General features: G+C 51.4%; 1 protein-coding gene across 3 annotated transcripts in view; it reads left to right on the top strand.

Annotated features, from left to right (window-relative positions):
- Window positions 1-12,200, top strand: part of SH3RF3 (SH3 domain containing ring finger 3) — a 216,430-nt gene that overhangs the window by 158,116 nt on the left and 46,114 nt on the right. For all 3 annotated transcript variants that reach the window (XM_059942575.1, XM_059942577.1, XM_059942576.1), the window contains one exon: window positions 1,016-1,269. In XM_059942575.1, coding sequence (XP_059798558.1) covers window positions 1,016-1,269 — 254 coding nt within the window. The remainder of the gene's footprint in view (window positions 1-1,015; window positions 1,270-12,200) is intronic.

The raw sequence follows: 12,200 nt of genomic DNA, 5'->3' as shown, positions 1-12,200 counted from the left end.
CCCGGGCCTCTGCTCTCTTTGGAACAAGACTTCCAGGAAGACAACTGAACAATGCCCAAACCTGCACTGACGCCGGACCGACTCGCACCTTCGAAGCAGCGGGGAGGGGAGCCACGTCACCCACGGTCCCTCCTGGAAAGGCCCACCATTTGTGAGCCCCGTGGCCCCGTGGCCCTGGACGAGGAGGCCCTTCTCCCCACAGCTGCTCCGCAGAGGCTCTGCTTCCCCGGGGCCCTCCCACATGGCCCCGGACCCTGGCGGCAGTGCCTGCCCTCCCCCACGTGTGGCTTCAGGGTTTCACGACTGAGATCCTGAGGGGACAGAAGGGATGTTTTCTCAGCTCTTAGACAAATGGAAGGCATTTGATCCCTGAAACTGGACCCCAGGAGCTTCCCAGCCCAGACCACATGCTCAGAGCTGGTGCACGGCTCAGCGCCGGCACGTGCAGGAGAGACCCTCAGAGCCCGTCTCAGGGTCCTGTGCTCTTTTGTGTTCCTGGGCTGTCGACACCAGCTTCATCTGGAAAGTATGGGGCGAAACCGCAAGTTCCCCGGCGTCCCTCAGGAGCGCAGGGCTTGTCTGCACCCTTTCCTGGAGGCCCCAGAGCCAGGAAGCTGTGTCCAGAGGGAGACGGGTCCTGCTTCCTGCCGCCTGCCGCCTGCCAGATGCGTCCAAGCCCATTCCTTCTGCATGTGTTGGGGACACACAGCTGTTTGTTACACTAAATCAAGGCAGTGGCTCTGGAACAAAATATCTGATTAGCATCATTTCTCTGTTTCTTAGGGTTCTCTTGCTGTTTCTCAAATATTCGCATCGAGAGACCATGCCGTTGTAAAGGGGGCTCTGCTGCCAGCCTGAGCTCTGGGTATTGCATGCCTGCAGGTGTTCTCTTGGTGGTGCTTCAGGATTTGTCCCTGGACCACGTGGCCTCCGTCTCTCAGGGCCTTCGTCAATTGCCTGTGTGGTGTGGTTGCATCTGTGCCCTCCCCTGATGTCATTCTGTTTATTTCCTCAGGGTTCCTGTAGGCGGGGCTGGGCCACCCCGGAATAATGCAGTCGGAGGGTCTCCGCTGGCCAAGGGGATGGCCACAACCCTTCACCCAGGTGGTGGGAGTCTGAGTAGCCCGGCCACGGCCCTGAGGCCGGCCCTCCCCCTCACCATGGCCCAGGCTCCAGCCCAGCACCAGGCAGTCTCGCCCGCACTGGGCAGTTGTCTGCGGCACTCAGTTCAGCCAGCGGCCAGCCAAGCCCGGAGCGCCGGCACCCCCGGTACGTAGCAGGCTCCCATGGGCCTCACTCTGCTGGAAAATTTGAGGAGGGTGGTCTCAGGGTCAGAAGTCACGAGCATCCTTTTGGCCCAGGTCTCGAGCAGTCCATGGAGGGGCCTGTCGTAATCATGAACTTGTGCTAATCTTGGGATGTGTTGACTTAATCATGTTAGCCTGTTCTGGCAGCTGGAATGGATTAGAGAATTCACAGGTGTTTTTTTTTTTTTTTTTAAACATCTTTATTGAAGTATAATTGCCTTACAATAGTGTGTTAGCTTCTGCTTTATAACAAAGTGAATCAGTTATACATATACAATATGTTCCCATTTCTCTTCCCTCTTGCATCTCCCTCCCTCCCACCCTCCCCATCCCACCCCTCTAGGTGGTCACAAAGCACCGAGCTGATCTCCCTGTGCTATGCGGCTGCTTCCCACTAGCTATCTATTTTACATTTGGTAGTGTATATATGTCCATGACACTCTCTTACCCTCACAGGTGTTTATACACTTCAGGTAGCCAGAGGACTGGGTTGACCAGTGAGGTTACCTTGGCGCCTCTGGGCACCCTCGTCAGCCGCTGTGGGTCACCTACATCCAAGTGCCAGGTGCTAAGGGGGTCTCCTGATTAGGCAGCACCCCCAGGACAGAGCCGGTAATGAGACAGATCCAGAGGGTCCCTTCCTGAAATGCTTTGAGGGTGGAGGGAGTGATGGCCATTGACTCTTCACCTTCATGCAGCTTCACCAATAGCCAGACTGACCGGACTTCAGGAGAATCCAGGCCGCTCCCAGCGTAGAGTGAGATGACGGAAAGTGTGGGCTGGATGGTGACGGCGTGAAGAGGGTTTAGCACGTCTTGCTTGGAAGCTTGGCAGTGAGCTAAGAGGAGCTGCTCAGCGTGGCTCATGTGATGCTCCTGGGAGCCGGGCCAGTAACTTTCTGTCACGTAGAACCAGTAACATTGTCACCGTGCAGCGACAAGGGACCAGAACAGGAGGAGGCACCTCTGAATTTCACTTAAATGACACAGAATTCCTTTTCCCACCCTAACCTTATTCTCAGAAATCACCTCTCTTCTTTTCAAAGTAAGGCTTAAAGGACAAAACATGTGAATTCTTTAGAGCAGTAAAGTACACTGTTTTCTAGACTCTGGCCAGCCAGAGACGGCCCGCTAGGAGTCTCCAGAAAGCATCTCCTCGGTGTGAGAAGCCCAGACAACACTCAGCACAGTGGGGCCACAGTCCCTCCCAGTCGCGGCCGAGGGGCACGAGGGGGGCGGGTGTCCGGGCGCCCCCCGCCCCCCATTGTCGGGGAAGAATTGCTGAGCGCTGGCGGGAAGCCCAGCGTTTCAGAGCGGGCCCTGCTCTCAGCCCCGGGACTGGCCCTCGGGGAGGCGGGGCCGGCGGGGAGGCGGGGCCCTCAGGGAGGCGGGGCCGGCGGAGTGTGCCTGGCGCGGGGTCTGCTGGGGGCGCTTGTGGCGAGGCTGGGGTGGGGGCTTCGCCGCAGGGGTCGGTCCCAGGCGGAGCCGCCTGTAGCACCCAGGCAGAGGGAAGGGAACAAAGGCGCAGAAGTGGGAGAAGCGCGTCCTTGTCCTCCAGCTGGAGCGGTTCAGCGAGGGCAGCGAGCAGGGCGGGTTGAAGGCCCGAGGGGCAGCAGGGGGCTGCGCTGGGGCCCCTCCTGCCGGGATGGTGTGCGAGGACGTGCCCCCGGCGGGTGTGGCGCGTGCTCAGCGCAGCCGCCTGTACCGTCCTGTGAGAGGACAGCCCTGGAGCGCGCAGGGCACGGAGTCAACAAGGCACGTGTGATTCTTTACCAGCGGTCAGGGCCGAACTCTGGTCCAGGCCGTGGGAACCCCCAGGGCTTTCGAACAAGAGGGTGACGCTTTAGCAGACGTCACCGGGCACAGTAGGGAGGAAGAGTTGGCTTGGGGACTGGCGAGGTGCTGCTGTCCAGGTGAGAGGTGACAGTGGCCTGGCCCCAGGGATGGGGTTGCAGAACTGGGACAAAATAATGAGCTGTTGGGGGGCACAGGGGCCGCATGGAAGAGCTGGGAGGGGCAGGGCTGCAAGTGCAGTTTGCCGGTGTCTGGATTGGCTGCCCTGGAGAACAGCGAAGCTGCCCCCTGACCTAGAGGTGACCAGAGGGGTCTGCTTTACGGGGGAGGGTATGGCCTGTGGCTCTGAGGGGTGTAGTGGGCGCTGGTCCAGCGTGGCCCTGGCAGACCTGGACCAGCCTCCAGATGTGGGGCTCCTGTCTGTGTGTGAATCCCCCCTCGCCATGGTAGGGGGCAGTGCTGCTCGTCCGCGCCTGGCAGGTGAGGTGCTGGCGCCGGCCTGGACTCTGGACAGACATCCTGAATGTGACTCCCTTTCAGAGGACGAAACATGAGGGGCCCCTGGATCCCTTTTGGGGGTGAAGGTGGTGGTGAAACACCCAGCTTTTCAGGGGACCAGGGCGGACTTTCTGTGCCCAGTGCCCGGTCATCTGGGGGTGCAGGGTGGACTTCCTGTGCCCAGGGCCCGGTCATCCGTGGGTACAGGGTGGACTTCCTGTGCCCAGTGCCCAGTCATCTGTGGGTACAGGGTGGACTTCCTGTGTCCAGTGCCCGGTCATCCGTGGGTACAGGGTGGACTTCCTGTGCCCAGTGCCCGGTCATCCATGGGTACAGGGTGGTCTTCCTGTGCCCAGGGCCCGGTCATCCGTGGGTACAGGGTGGACTTCCTGTGCCCAGTGCCCGGTCATCCGTGGGTACAGGGTGGACTTCCTGTGCCCAGTGCCCAGTCATCCGTGGGTACAGGGTGGACTTCCTGTGCCCAGTGCCCGGTCATCCGTGGGTACAGGGTGGACTTCCTGTGCCCAGTGCCCAGTCATCCGTGGGTACAGGGTGGACTTCCTGTGCCCAGGGCCCGGTCATCCGTGGGTACAGGGTGGACTTCCTGTGCCCAGGGCTGGTCATCCGTGGGTACAGGGTGGACTTCCTGTGCCCAGGGCCCGGTCATCCGTGGGTACAGGGTGGACTTCCTGTGCCCAGTGCCCGGTCATCTGTGGGTACAGGGTGGACTTCCTGTGCCCAGTGCCCGGTCATCTGTAGGTACAGGGTGGACTTCCTGTGCCCAGGGCTGGTCATCCGTGGGTACAGGGTGGACTTCCTGTGCCCAGTGCCCGGTCATCCGTGGGTACAGGGTGGTCTTCCTGTGCCCAGGGCCCGGTCATCCGTGGGTACAGGGTGGTCTTCCTGTGCCCAGGGCCCGGTCATCCGTGGGTGCAGGGCGGACTTCTGGTGCCTGGTGTTCAGCCTCGTGCTGGGTGGTGTTCCCAAACAGCAGCAATGGGATCTGTACCAAGGAAGCCTCATGGGTGGGCTTGGCACTGCCCTGGTGTAGAGCCTCCAAGACTGACTCTGCCATCCCAGAGACCCTGTAAATGCCTATAGTCCTTCATATATGGATTTTTGTTGTTGTTTTGCTTAAATTAATGAAAAGTAAGGTCTGTTCTTGCAACTGGCCTCCGGGGCCCTGGGGAAGAACCAGTTGTCTCTGTCCTAAAAGAGTCTGCAGGAATGTTATCTGTGCCAGACCTCTCGCCCCAGCCGTTACCTTCCAGCTGGCCCTGGCTTAGAGCAGCTGATGGTGTTTATTTCAGCCTCTGGCTACGATGCAGCCGCGGAGCGCCTAGTGATCAAGTGAGCCCGGGAGCTCCCTGACTGCTGCTGCATGACTGGTGAGACGTGCACCCAGATGCTGGTCTCCTAGGCCCTGGGAGCACCTGAGCAGGTTCTGGGCAGCCCGAGTCCCAAGCCAGGTCCCTTCTGCTTGTGAACCGCTCATCCACTCGCCCAGCCCGCCTCACGCACTTCCCTGTGCCTGGTGACCCCGAGAGGTCGGCGTGTGCCTCCAGCATGGCCGCCCTGGCTCTGCACCAGGTGCCCTGCGGTGGCCTTTCCGTGCCCCGCCGTTACAGCACCCTCCCCAATTCAGAGCAGAACGTGACCTGCCCGTCTCATTTATGGAACGGAAGGAGAGCAGAATGAAAGAAATTGGCACGGCCAGGGCAGAACAACACTGCGTCTCTGTCCTCGATCACCATGGTAACCACCATGGGTGACAGGCACGCTCTTCCATCTGTTTAATTTTACGTGTGGGAAGAGCGAGGCGCAGGATGGTTTAACGGCTTCCCCGGCGCGTTCCAGCCCAGGGCTTGTCCCCATGCTTGTGCTGCCACAGCCAGGCTACGGGAGGCTCCCCTCCATCATTTCAGTAATTAAATGCCACGGAGTTCCCACGGCACTTTCCACTTCACTCTGCATCTAGAGGGCGAGAACACACTGCTGACAGCACAGGCAGTGGATTGCTCACTGCGGTGATTGCCCGTTGCCGCAAACCCCAGCCCAGGCACCTGAGAGGCCCTCATCGGTGTTCTCAGCCGGAGCCAAAGTCAGGCAGTTGAACAAAGGCCTGATTGCACCGGTCATGGCACCGGAGGGCAAGAGCCCTGTACGGCCATTCACTCATCAGCAAAAAGCGCTGGAAGAGAGCTGGGTACCTGGGGCCTCTGCCGGGGTCCAGACATACAGAGAAGAACCAGAAACCCGTTTCTACCCCCACTCAGAGAGGAGGACGAGGAGACACACGCTTACAGTGGAATTTGAAAAGCACTGGGGTGGAGGCCTGGGGGGTACTAAGGTGCACGGAGTGGGAGGTGTACCTCACTCAGACCAGGGAGGAAAGTGGGAGCGGCTGCAGAGGGGCCTATGAACCGTCTTCGAGAGGTGATGCTGCCTTACTTCCTAAAGGACTGATAAGAAGTATGTGGGCTGACAAAGCAGAAAGGGAGTCCAGCAGGGGGATGAGCGGGCGGAGGGGTGGGGAGGAGAGAGACCGTGGTTTCTACATGGGGTGACTTTATCTAATTGGATGTGACTGAGCCGGAGGTAGGAAGGAGAAGCTGGGTGTTGGTGACGTTTCCCTGCCGAGGCAAAGTTTACTTTTGCTCTTAAAGCGGCAGAGCTGAGTGTGCAGTGGTGGAATGAGGTGGAACGCGGGAGGGGCTCGGAGCCAGCTGAGGGCTGGGGCCTGAGGACCCAAACGGGCCCAGTGCGGGAGGGAGCAGGGCAGGACAGCTCTTCCACTGTGTCCGGGAACCTCAGTTTTTATCCTGAGGGCAGCAGGGCTCCTGAAGGGTTTTAAATAATAGATGTAACCAGATTTTTGTATCCAAAGGATAAAGCTAGATTTCTGCTTACGGCTATGATAAAGTAATGAGGTCAGGATTTACCCTTCCACCAGAACAACTGAAAAAACAGACAAATATATAACACAGTGGTTTGTGAGACACTAGATACTAGAAAACTAAGGACAGTGACCCACGATAGATGAGAGCAAAGAGGAGGATCCCAGCTCACTGCCTGGAGAAAAGGCCAGGCGTTGGCATGGGGAGGGTTGCGAAGGTGAGCCCAGCAGGTGCCCTGGAGGGGGTGGTGCAGAGATGAGGGTCTGGGTGACCGAGCCCCAGTGGGGAGGGATCTGCACAGAGAGAAAAGCCCAGCGGGTACAGAGCATCCCTGGACCAGGACGCTGAGGACTAATAGGCAGGTGTGTGTGAGGAGCGCATGGAGCCAGGAGCACAGTGACAGGAAGGGTCCTCACTCTCAGTGTCCACAGATACGCAGCTGGAAGGCGCCTGTTCCCGCCAGCCGGCTCCCAGGGCACCGGGCCGTCCGTGCAGAGGGGCCTCGCCTGGTAGTGGCAGCACCGCTCTCGTCCCACCTGTGTCTGATGGCAGTAAAGAAACACTGGGCATGGGGAGGAGCAGGAAAACATGCCCCACAGTGACGAGATCAACCAACCAGTCAATCAAAGCTGACTCAGAACTGACACAGATGTTTGAATTAGCGGACAAAGATATTAAAACAGATGTTATAATTGCATTCAATATGCTCAGAAAGGTAAGTAGAAACATGGAAGATATGTTAAAGACCAAAATCAAACTTTAAGAAATAACTACACTGTGTGAGATCAAGAATACACTGGATGGCATTAATGGCAGGTTAGACGTTGCTAAGAAAATATTAGTGAACTTGAAGATATAGCAATAGAAGCTATGAAAAGTGAAACAGAGATAAAAGAGAATTTTTTAAAACTAAAAGAGCATCAGTGAGCAATGGGGCAACTTCAAGTGGCCAAATATATTTTTAACTGGAGTCCCCAAACTAAAGGAGAAAAGGGTGGGACAGAAAAATTATTTGAAGAAATAATGACCAAAATTGTTCTAAATTTGATGAAAACTATAAACTCACAGATCAGTGACAGTTGGCGAATCCCAAGTACAAGGAACATGGAGGAAACTACACCAAGGCAAATTATCATCAAATCGTTCACAATCTGTGATGAAGAAAACCTTAGAAGTAGCAAGAGAAAAAAACACATGTGAAGTAGGAAAAAATAAGGATGAAGGTAGATTTCTTGTCAGGAATACTGCAAGTGAGAAGACAGTAGGAAACTAAATAAATCCTGAGAGAAATGAATCTGTCAAGTTAGGATTCTATACGCAGTGAAAGTATCTTTCATAAATGAAAGCAGGACTTCCCTGGTGGTCCAGTGGTTAAGAATCTGCCTTCCAATACAGGGGACACGGGTTCGATCCCTGGTTGGGGAACTAAGATCCCACACACCGAGGGGCAACTAAGCCTGTGTGCCACAACTAGAGAAGCCTGTGTGCCGTAACGAAGACCCAGTGCAGCCAAAAAAAAAAAAAAAAAAACTCTCATAAATGAAAGCAAAATAAAGAATCATTCAGACACAGTGAAGCTAAAAGATTTCATCACCAATGGACCCACACTATGAAAAATGTTGAACAACGTTCTTTAGGAAGAAGGGAAATGACACCAGTTGGAAATGGGAATCTATACAAAGGAATGAGGAGAACTAGAAATGGTAACTACGTGGATAAATGCATAAGATTTTTTCCTTACTATTTAAAAATCTTTAAAACTGACTGTTTAAACAAAAATAGAAATAGTGCAGTTTGGGATTAAAAATGTGTATAAAAGTAAAGTATGTGATGGCAGATGCACAGAGGGTGGGAGGGGAGGCCCAGAAGCACCGTGCACATTGTCGGGAGTCTTGAGTCTGTTCGCGTGCTGTGTGAGGACGTGTAGGTAGGTGACCATAAACTAGAGACGCAGGCAACCGCTAAACGTCAAAGCAAAGAGTTTCAGCAAACAGGCTAACAGAGGCGATAAAATAGAATCACAGAAACTTCCATTAATCCAAAAGAAGGTGTAAAAAGAGGGGAACGGGAACAAAGTACATGGGTCAGATAGAAAACTTGTAGTAAAATGTAGGTTTATACCTAATCATATAAATAATCACATTAAATACAAATCATCTGAATAGCCTCAAGTAGAATTCAGAGATTGTTATGGAAAAAAAAAAAAAGACAAGACCCAACCATATGCTGTGAACAGAAAACAGATTTTAATACTTTAAATATAAAACCATAAATCAGTTAAAATTAGAAGGAGACACAGTTGATCCCATTATTCGCAGTCTCTGTGGTTTTATGGTGTTCTGTAAGGTTTCCATGAGCACTGAATTAGTGAATACTGAGCTGTGGCCCCTAAGTGAGATGTGTGCGTCTCACACAGACTACAATCTTAAATACTAAAAACAACCCATCAGGGTAGATTCTATTTTCTTTCTTTTACAAAAGAGAAAATGAGGTTCAGAAGTATTAAGTGACTTGCCTGAGGCTGCCTGACTAACAGGTGACGGAGTCAGGATCCAAATTGATTCAGAATTGATAAACTTCTAGACAGATGGATAAAGAATAAAGAGAGATACACAAGTTATCAATACCATGGATAATAAAACTGACATCACTTCAGATTCTACAGAATGATAAGGGATTATTATTTTTAAAAACTTTATGCCAATAAACTTAACAAATTAGACAAAATGGATATATTTCTTAAAAGACACAATTTGATAACTTAAGGTGAACTAAAAAACCTGGATAGACCTCTATTTATTAAAGAAATTGAATTAGTTTAAAACCTTTCACAGGGCTTCCCTGGTGGCGCAGTGGTTGAGAGTCTGCCTGCCAATGCAGGGGACACGGGTTCGAGCCCTGGTCTGGGAAGATCCCACATGCCACGGAGCGACTAAGCCCGTGAGCCACAATTGCTGAGCCTGTGCGTCTGGAACCTGTGCTCCGCAACAAGAGAGGCCGCGATAGTGAGAGGCCCGCGCACCGCGATGAAGAGTGGCCCCCACTTGCCGCAACTAGAGAAAGCCCTTGCACAGAAACGAAGACCCAACACAGCCATAAATAAATAAATAAATAAAATTTAAAAAAAAAAAAAAAAACCTTTCACAAAGAAAACTCCAGGCCTAAGTGGCTTCATTGATGAATTACACCTATTGGTTAAGGAAGGAATTATAACAATTCTACGGAAACTCTTCCAGAAAATTGAAAAGAAGAGAGAATGCTTCCTAACTCTTTCTATGAAGCCAGCATTACCCTCATAACAAAACCAGACAAAGACATTAAAAAGTAAAACTACAGACCAATATCACTCAAAACATAGGTGTAAAAGTTCTCAGCAAAATTTTAGCAAGTAAAATACAGAGATAAGTAAAAAGGATAATACATCATGATCAAGTAGAGTTTATCCCAGGAACTTAAGGTTTGATTAATGTTTGACAGTCAATACAATTCAATGTATTAACAAACTCAAAAATGAACATAATATCATTTCAGTAGATGTGGAAAAAAATTTTGACAAAATCTAACATAAATTAGACAGAGTAGGATTCAGAACAAAGATGTGCATCAAATGACTCAAGTTTTTTTTGCTGCGCTGTGCACGTCTGCATATTAAAACTCTCAGAAAATGAGAAAAGAGAAGTGAGCTTCTCAGCCTGATAAAGGGTATATGTGAAAACCCACAGCTAACCTCAGACTTAATGGTGAGAAACTAAAAGCTGGGACTTCCCTGGTGGCACAATGATTAAGAATCCACCTGCCAATGCAGGGGACACCGGTTTGAGCCCTGGTCTGGGAAGATCCCCCATGCCGCTGCAGAGCAACTAAGCCCATGCGCCACAACTACTGAAGCCCGCGCACCTAGAGCCTGTGCTCTGCAACAAGAGAAGCCACCACTCGCCGCAGCTAGAGGAAGCCCGGATGCAGCAACGAGGACCCAACACAGCCAAAAATAAATAAAATTAATTAAAAAAAAAACCAAACTGAAAGCTTTCCCCAGGGTCAGCGTCAAGGTAGGGATGTCCACTCTTACCAGTTCTATTCAGCATTGTGCTGTTAAATTCTAGCCAGAACAGTTAGTCAAGGCAGAGGAAGAAGAGGTGTGGAGATGGGAAAGGAAAGAGTAAGACCATCTGTGTTTGCAGATGACGTGATCTTGTACATAGAGAACCTTAAGGAATTCACAGTCACACACACACAGACACAGACAAAGATTTTTTTAGAGACAATAAATCAGTTTCAGCAAGGTTACAGGATACAAGATCAATATACAAAAGTCAGTTTTGTTTCTCTACACCAGCAATGAATAATTGGAAATTGAAATTTAAAAAATGATACCAATTTTAATAGCATCAAAAATATAAATTAGGAATAAATCTGACAAAAGATGAGTAAGACCAGCACAATGAACACTCCAAAATATTGCAAGTTAAAGAAAGAAAGAAGTCTTAAATAAGTAGAGAGGTCTACTTTATTCAGGAGTGAGAAAACAGTATTGTTAAGGTGTTTATTCGCCAAAAACTGACCTATAGCTTCAATGGAATACCAATCAAGATCTCACCCAACTTTTTGGTAGAAATTGACAATCTGGTTCCCAGATTCATACAGGCATGCAGAGGACCTAGAATAGTTAAAACAACCTTGAAAAGAAAAAGTTGGAAAGCTAAGACTGATTTCAAGACATATTAAAAAGCCACAGTGATCAGTGTGATATTGGTGTGAAGAGAAATGGCTAGATCAATAGATACTTTTTCTGAAAACAGAAAAGTGTCCATTAAGTTTGGTGACAGGGGAGTCATAATTGATCTTGTCCAGATACATTTGATGGAATGATGGGGTGAGAAACCGTATTTCAGGAGACAGAAGTGAGTCGAGGACTCCTGGAAGCCTGGAAGAGTGATTCATGTGGAAATCCCACCCCCTTCTGCTGTGAACACAGAGAGGTTGGTTGGTTTTTGATACTTAAAGAAGCAACTCTGGATGTAAACAAATGGGACACGAGAGGGTTGATATGCTGGCCTCCTGGGTTCCGGGATGAAGCAGGTGGTGGTGGCTTTCCCCTCCTGCAGGAGAACATGGACAGGCAGCCCCTGGAGGGCGTCAGGGATCCAAGCCAGGTGCACTGGTCTAAGGGCTGAGCCCCCTCCTGGGAGTGGTCAGTACGGAGCCCCTGCCTGGGATGAGGGAGGGAATGGAGCCCCACCTGGACTTGGAGCTGAGTCTGGCTCTGGCCTGAGGGCTAGATCTGCACCTTTCCTGCAGGACCAGACTCAAGCCACCCGATTACACCTGGTTCTGAGGGGAGGTCCCAGAGGCCAGGCAGAAGCAGCAACAAAACCGCAGGAGGGGATAAAAGAGGGGAAACAGGGCAGCGAGACACTCACGCTCAGGGCGAGCCTGCACTCAGCTCGTGGGAAAGTCCTGCATCACAGAAGCCAGCAGCCTGAAGAACGGGCAGGAGAACCGAAGAAGGCTTTGAAATCGGCACATTTCAGCTCCTCCAAGAGGAAAAAGAAGGAATAATGTCCATCCCACCAAAAGGAAGAAAAAATAGTATTATGAAGAAGAAAAGTAAAACAGCAGGTAGATGGATGTGAATCAGAATCCACTGGATAGGACAGAGCAACTTGAAACTTTGGAAAGGAAACATATATTTAAATACGAAACCT

The sequence above is a fragment of the Balaenoptera ricei genome, chromosome 13 (genome assembly GCF_028023285.1).
Source record: "Balaenoptera ricei isolate mBalRic1 chromosome 13, mBalRic1.hap2, whole genome shotgun sequence".
Taxonomy (NCBI): domain Eukaryota; kingdom Metazoa; phylum Chordata; class Mammalia; order Artiodactyla; family Balaenopteridae; genus Balaenoptera; species Balaenoptera ricei.
Note: the sequence above shows the minus strand (reverse complement) of the source record. Positions and strands in the feature narration are given on the sequence as shown.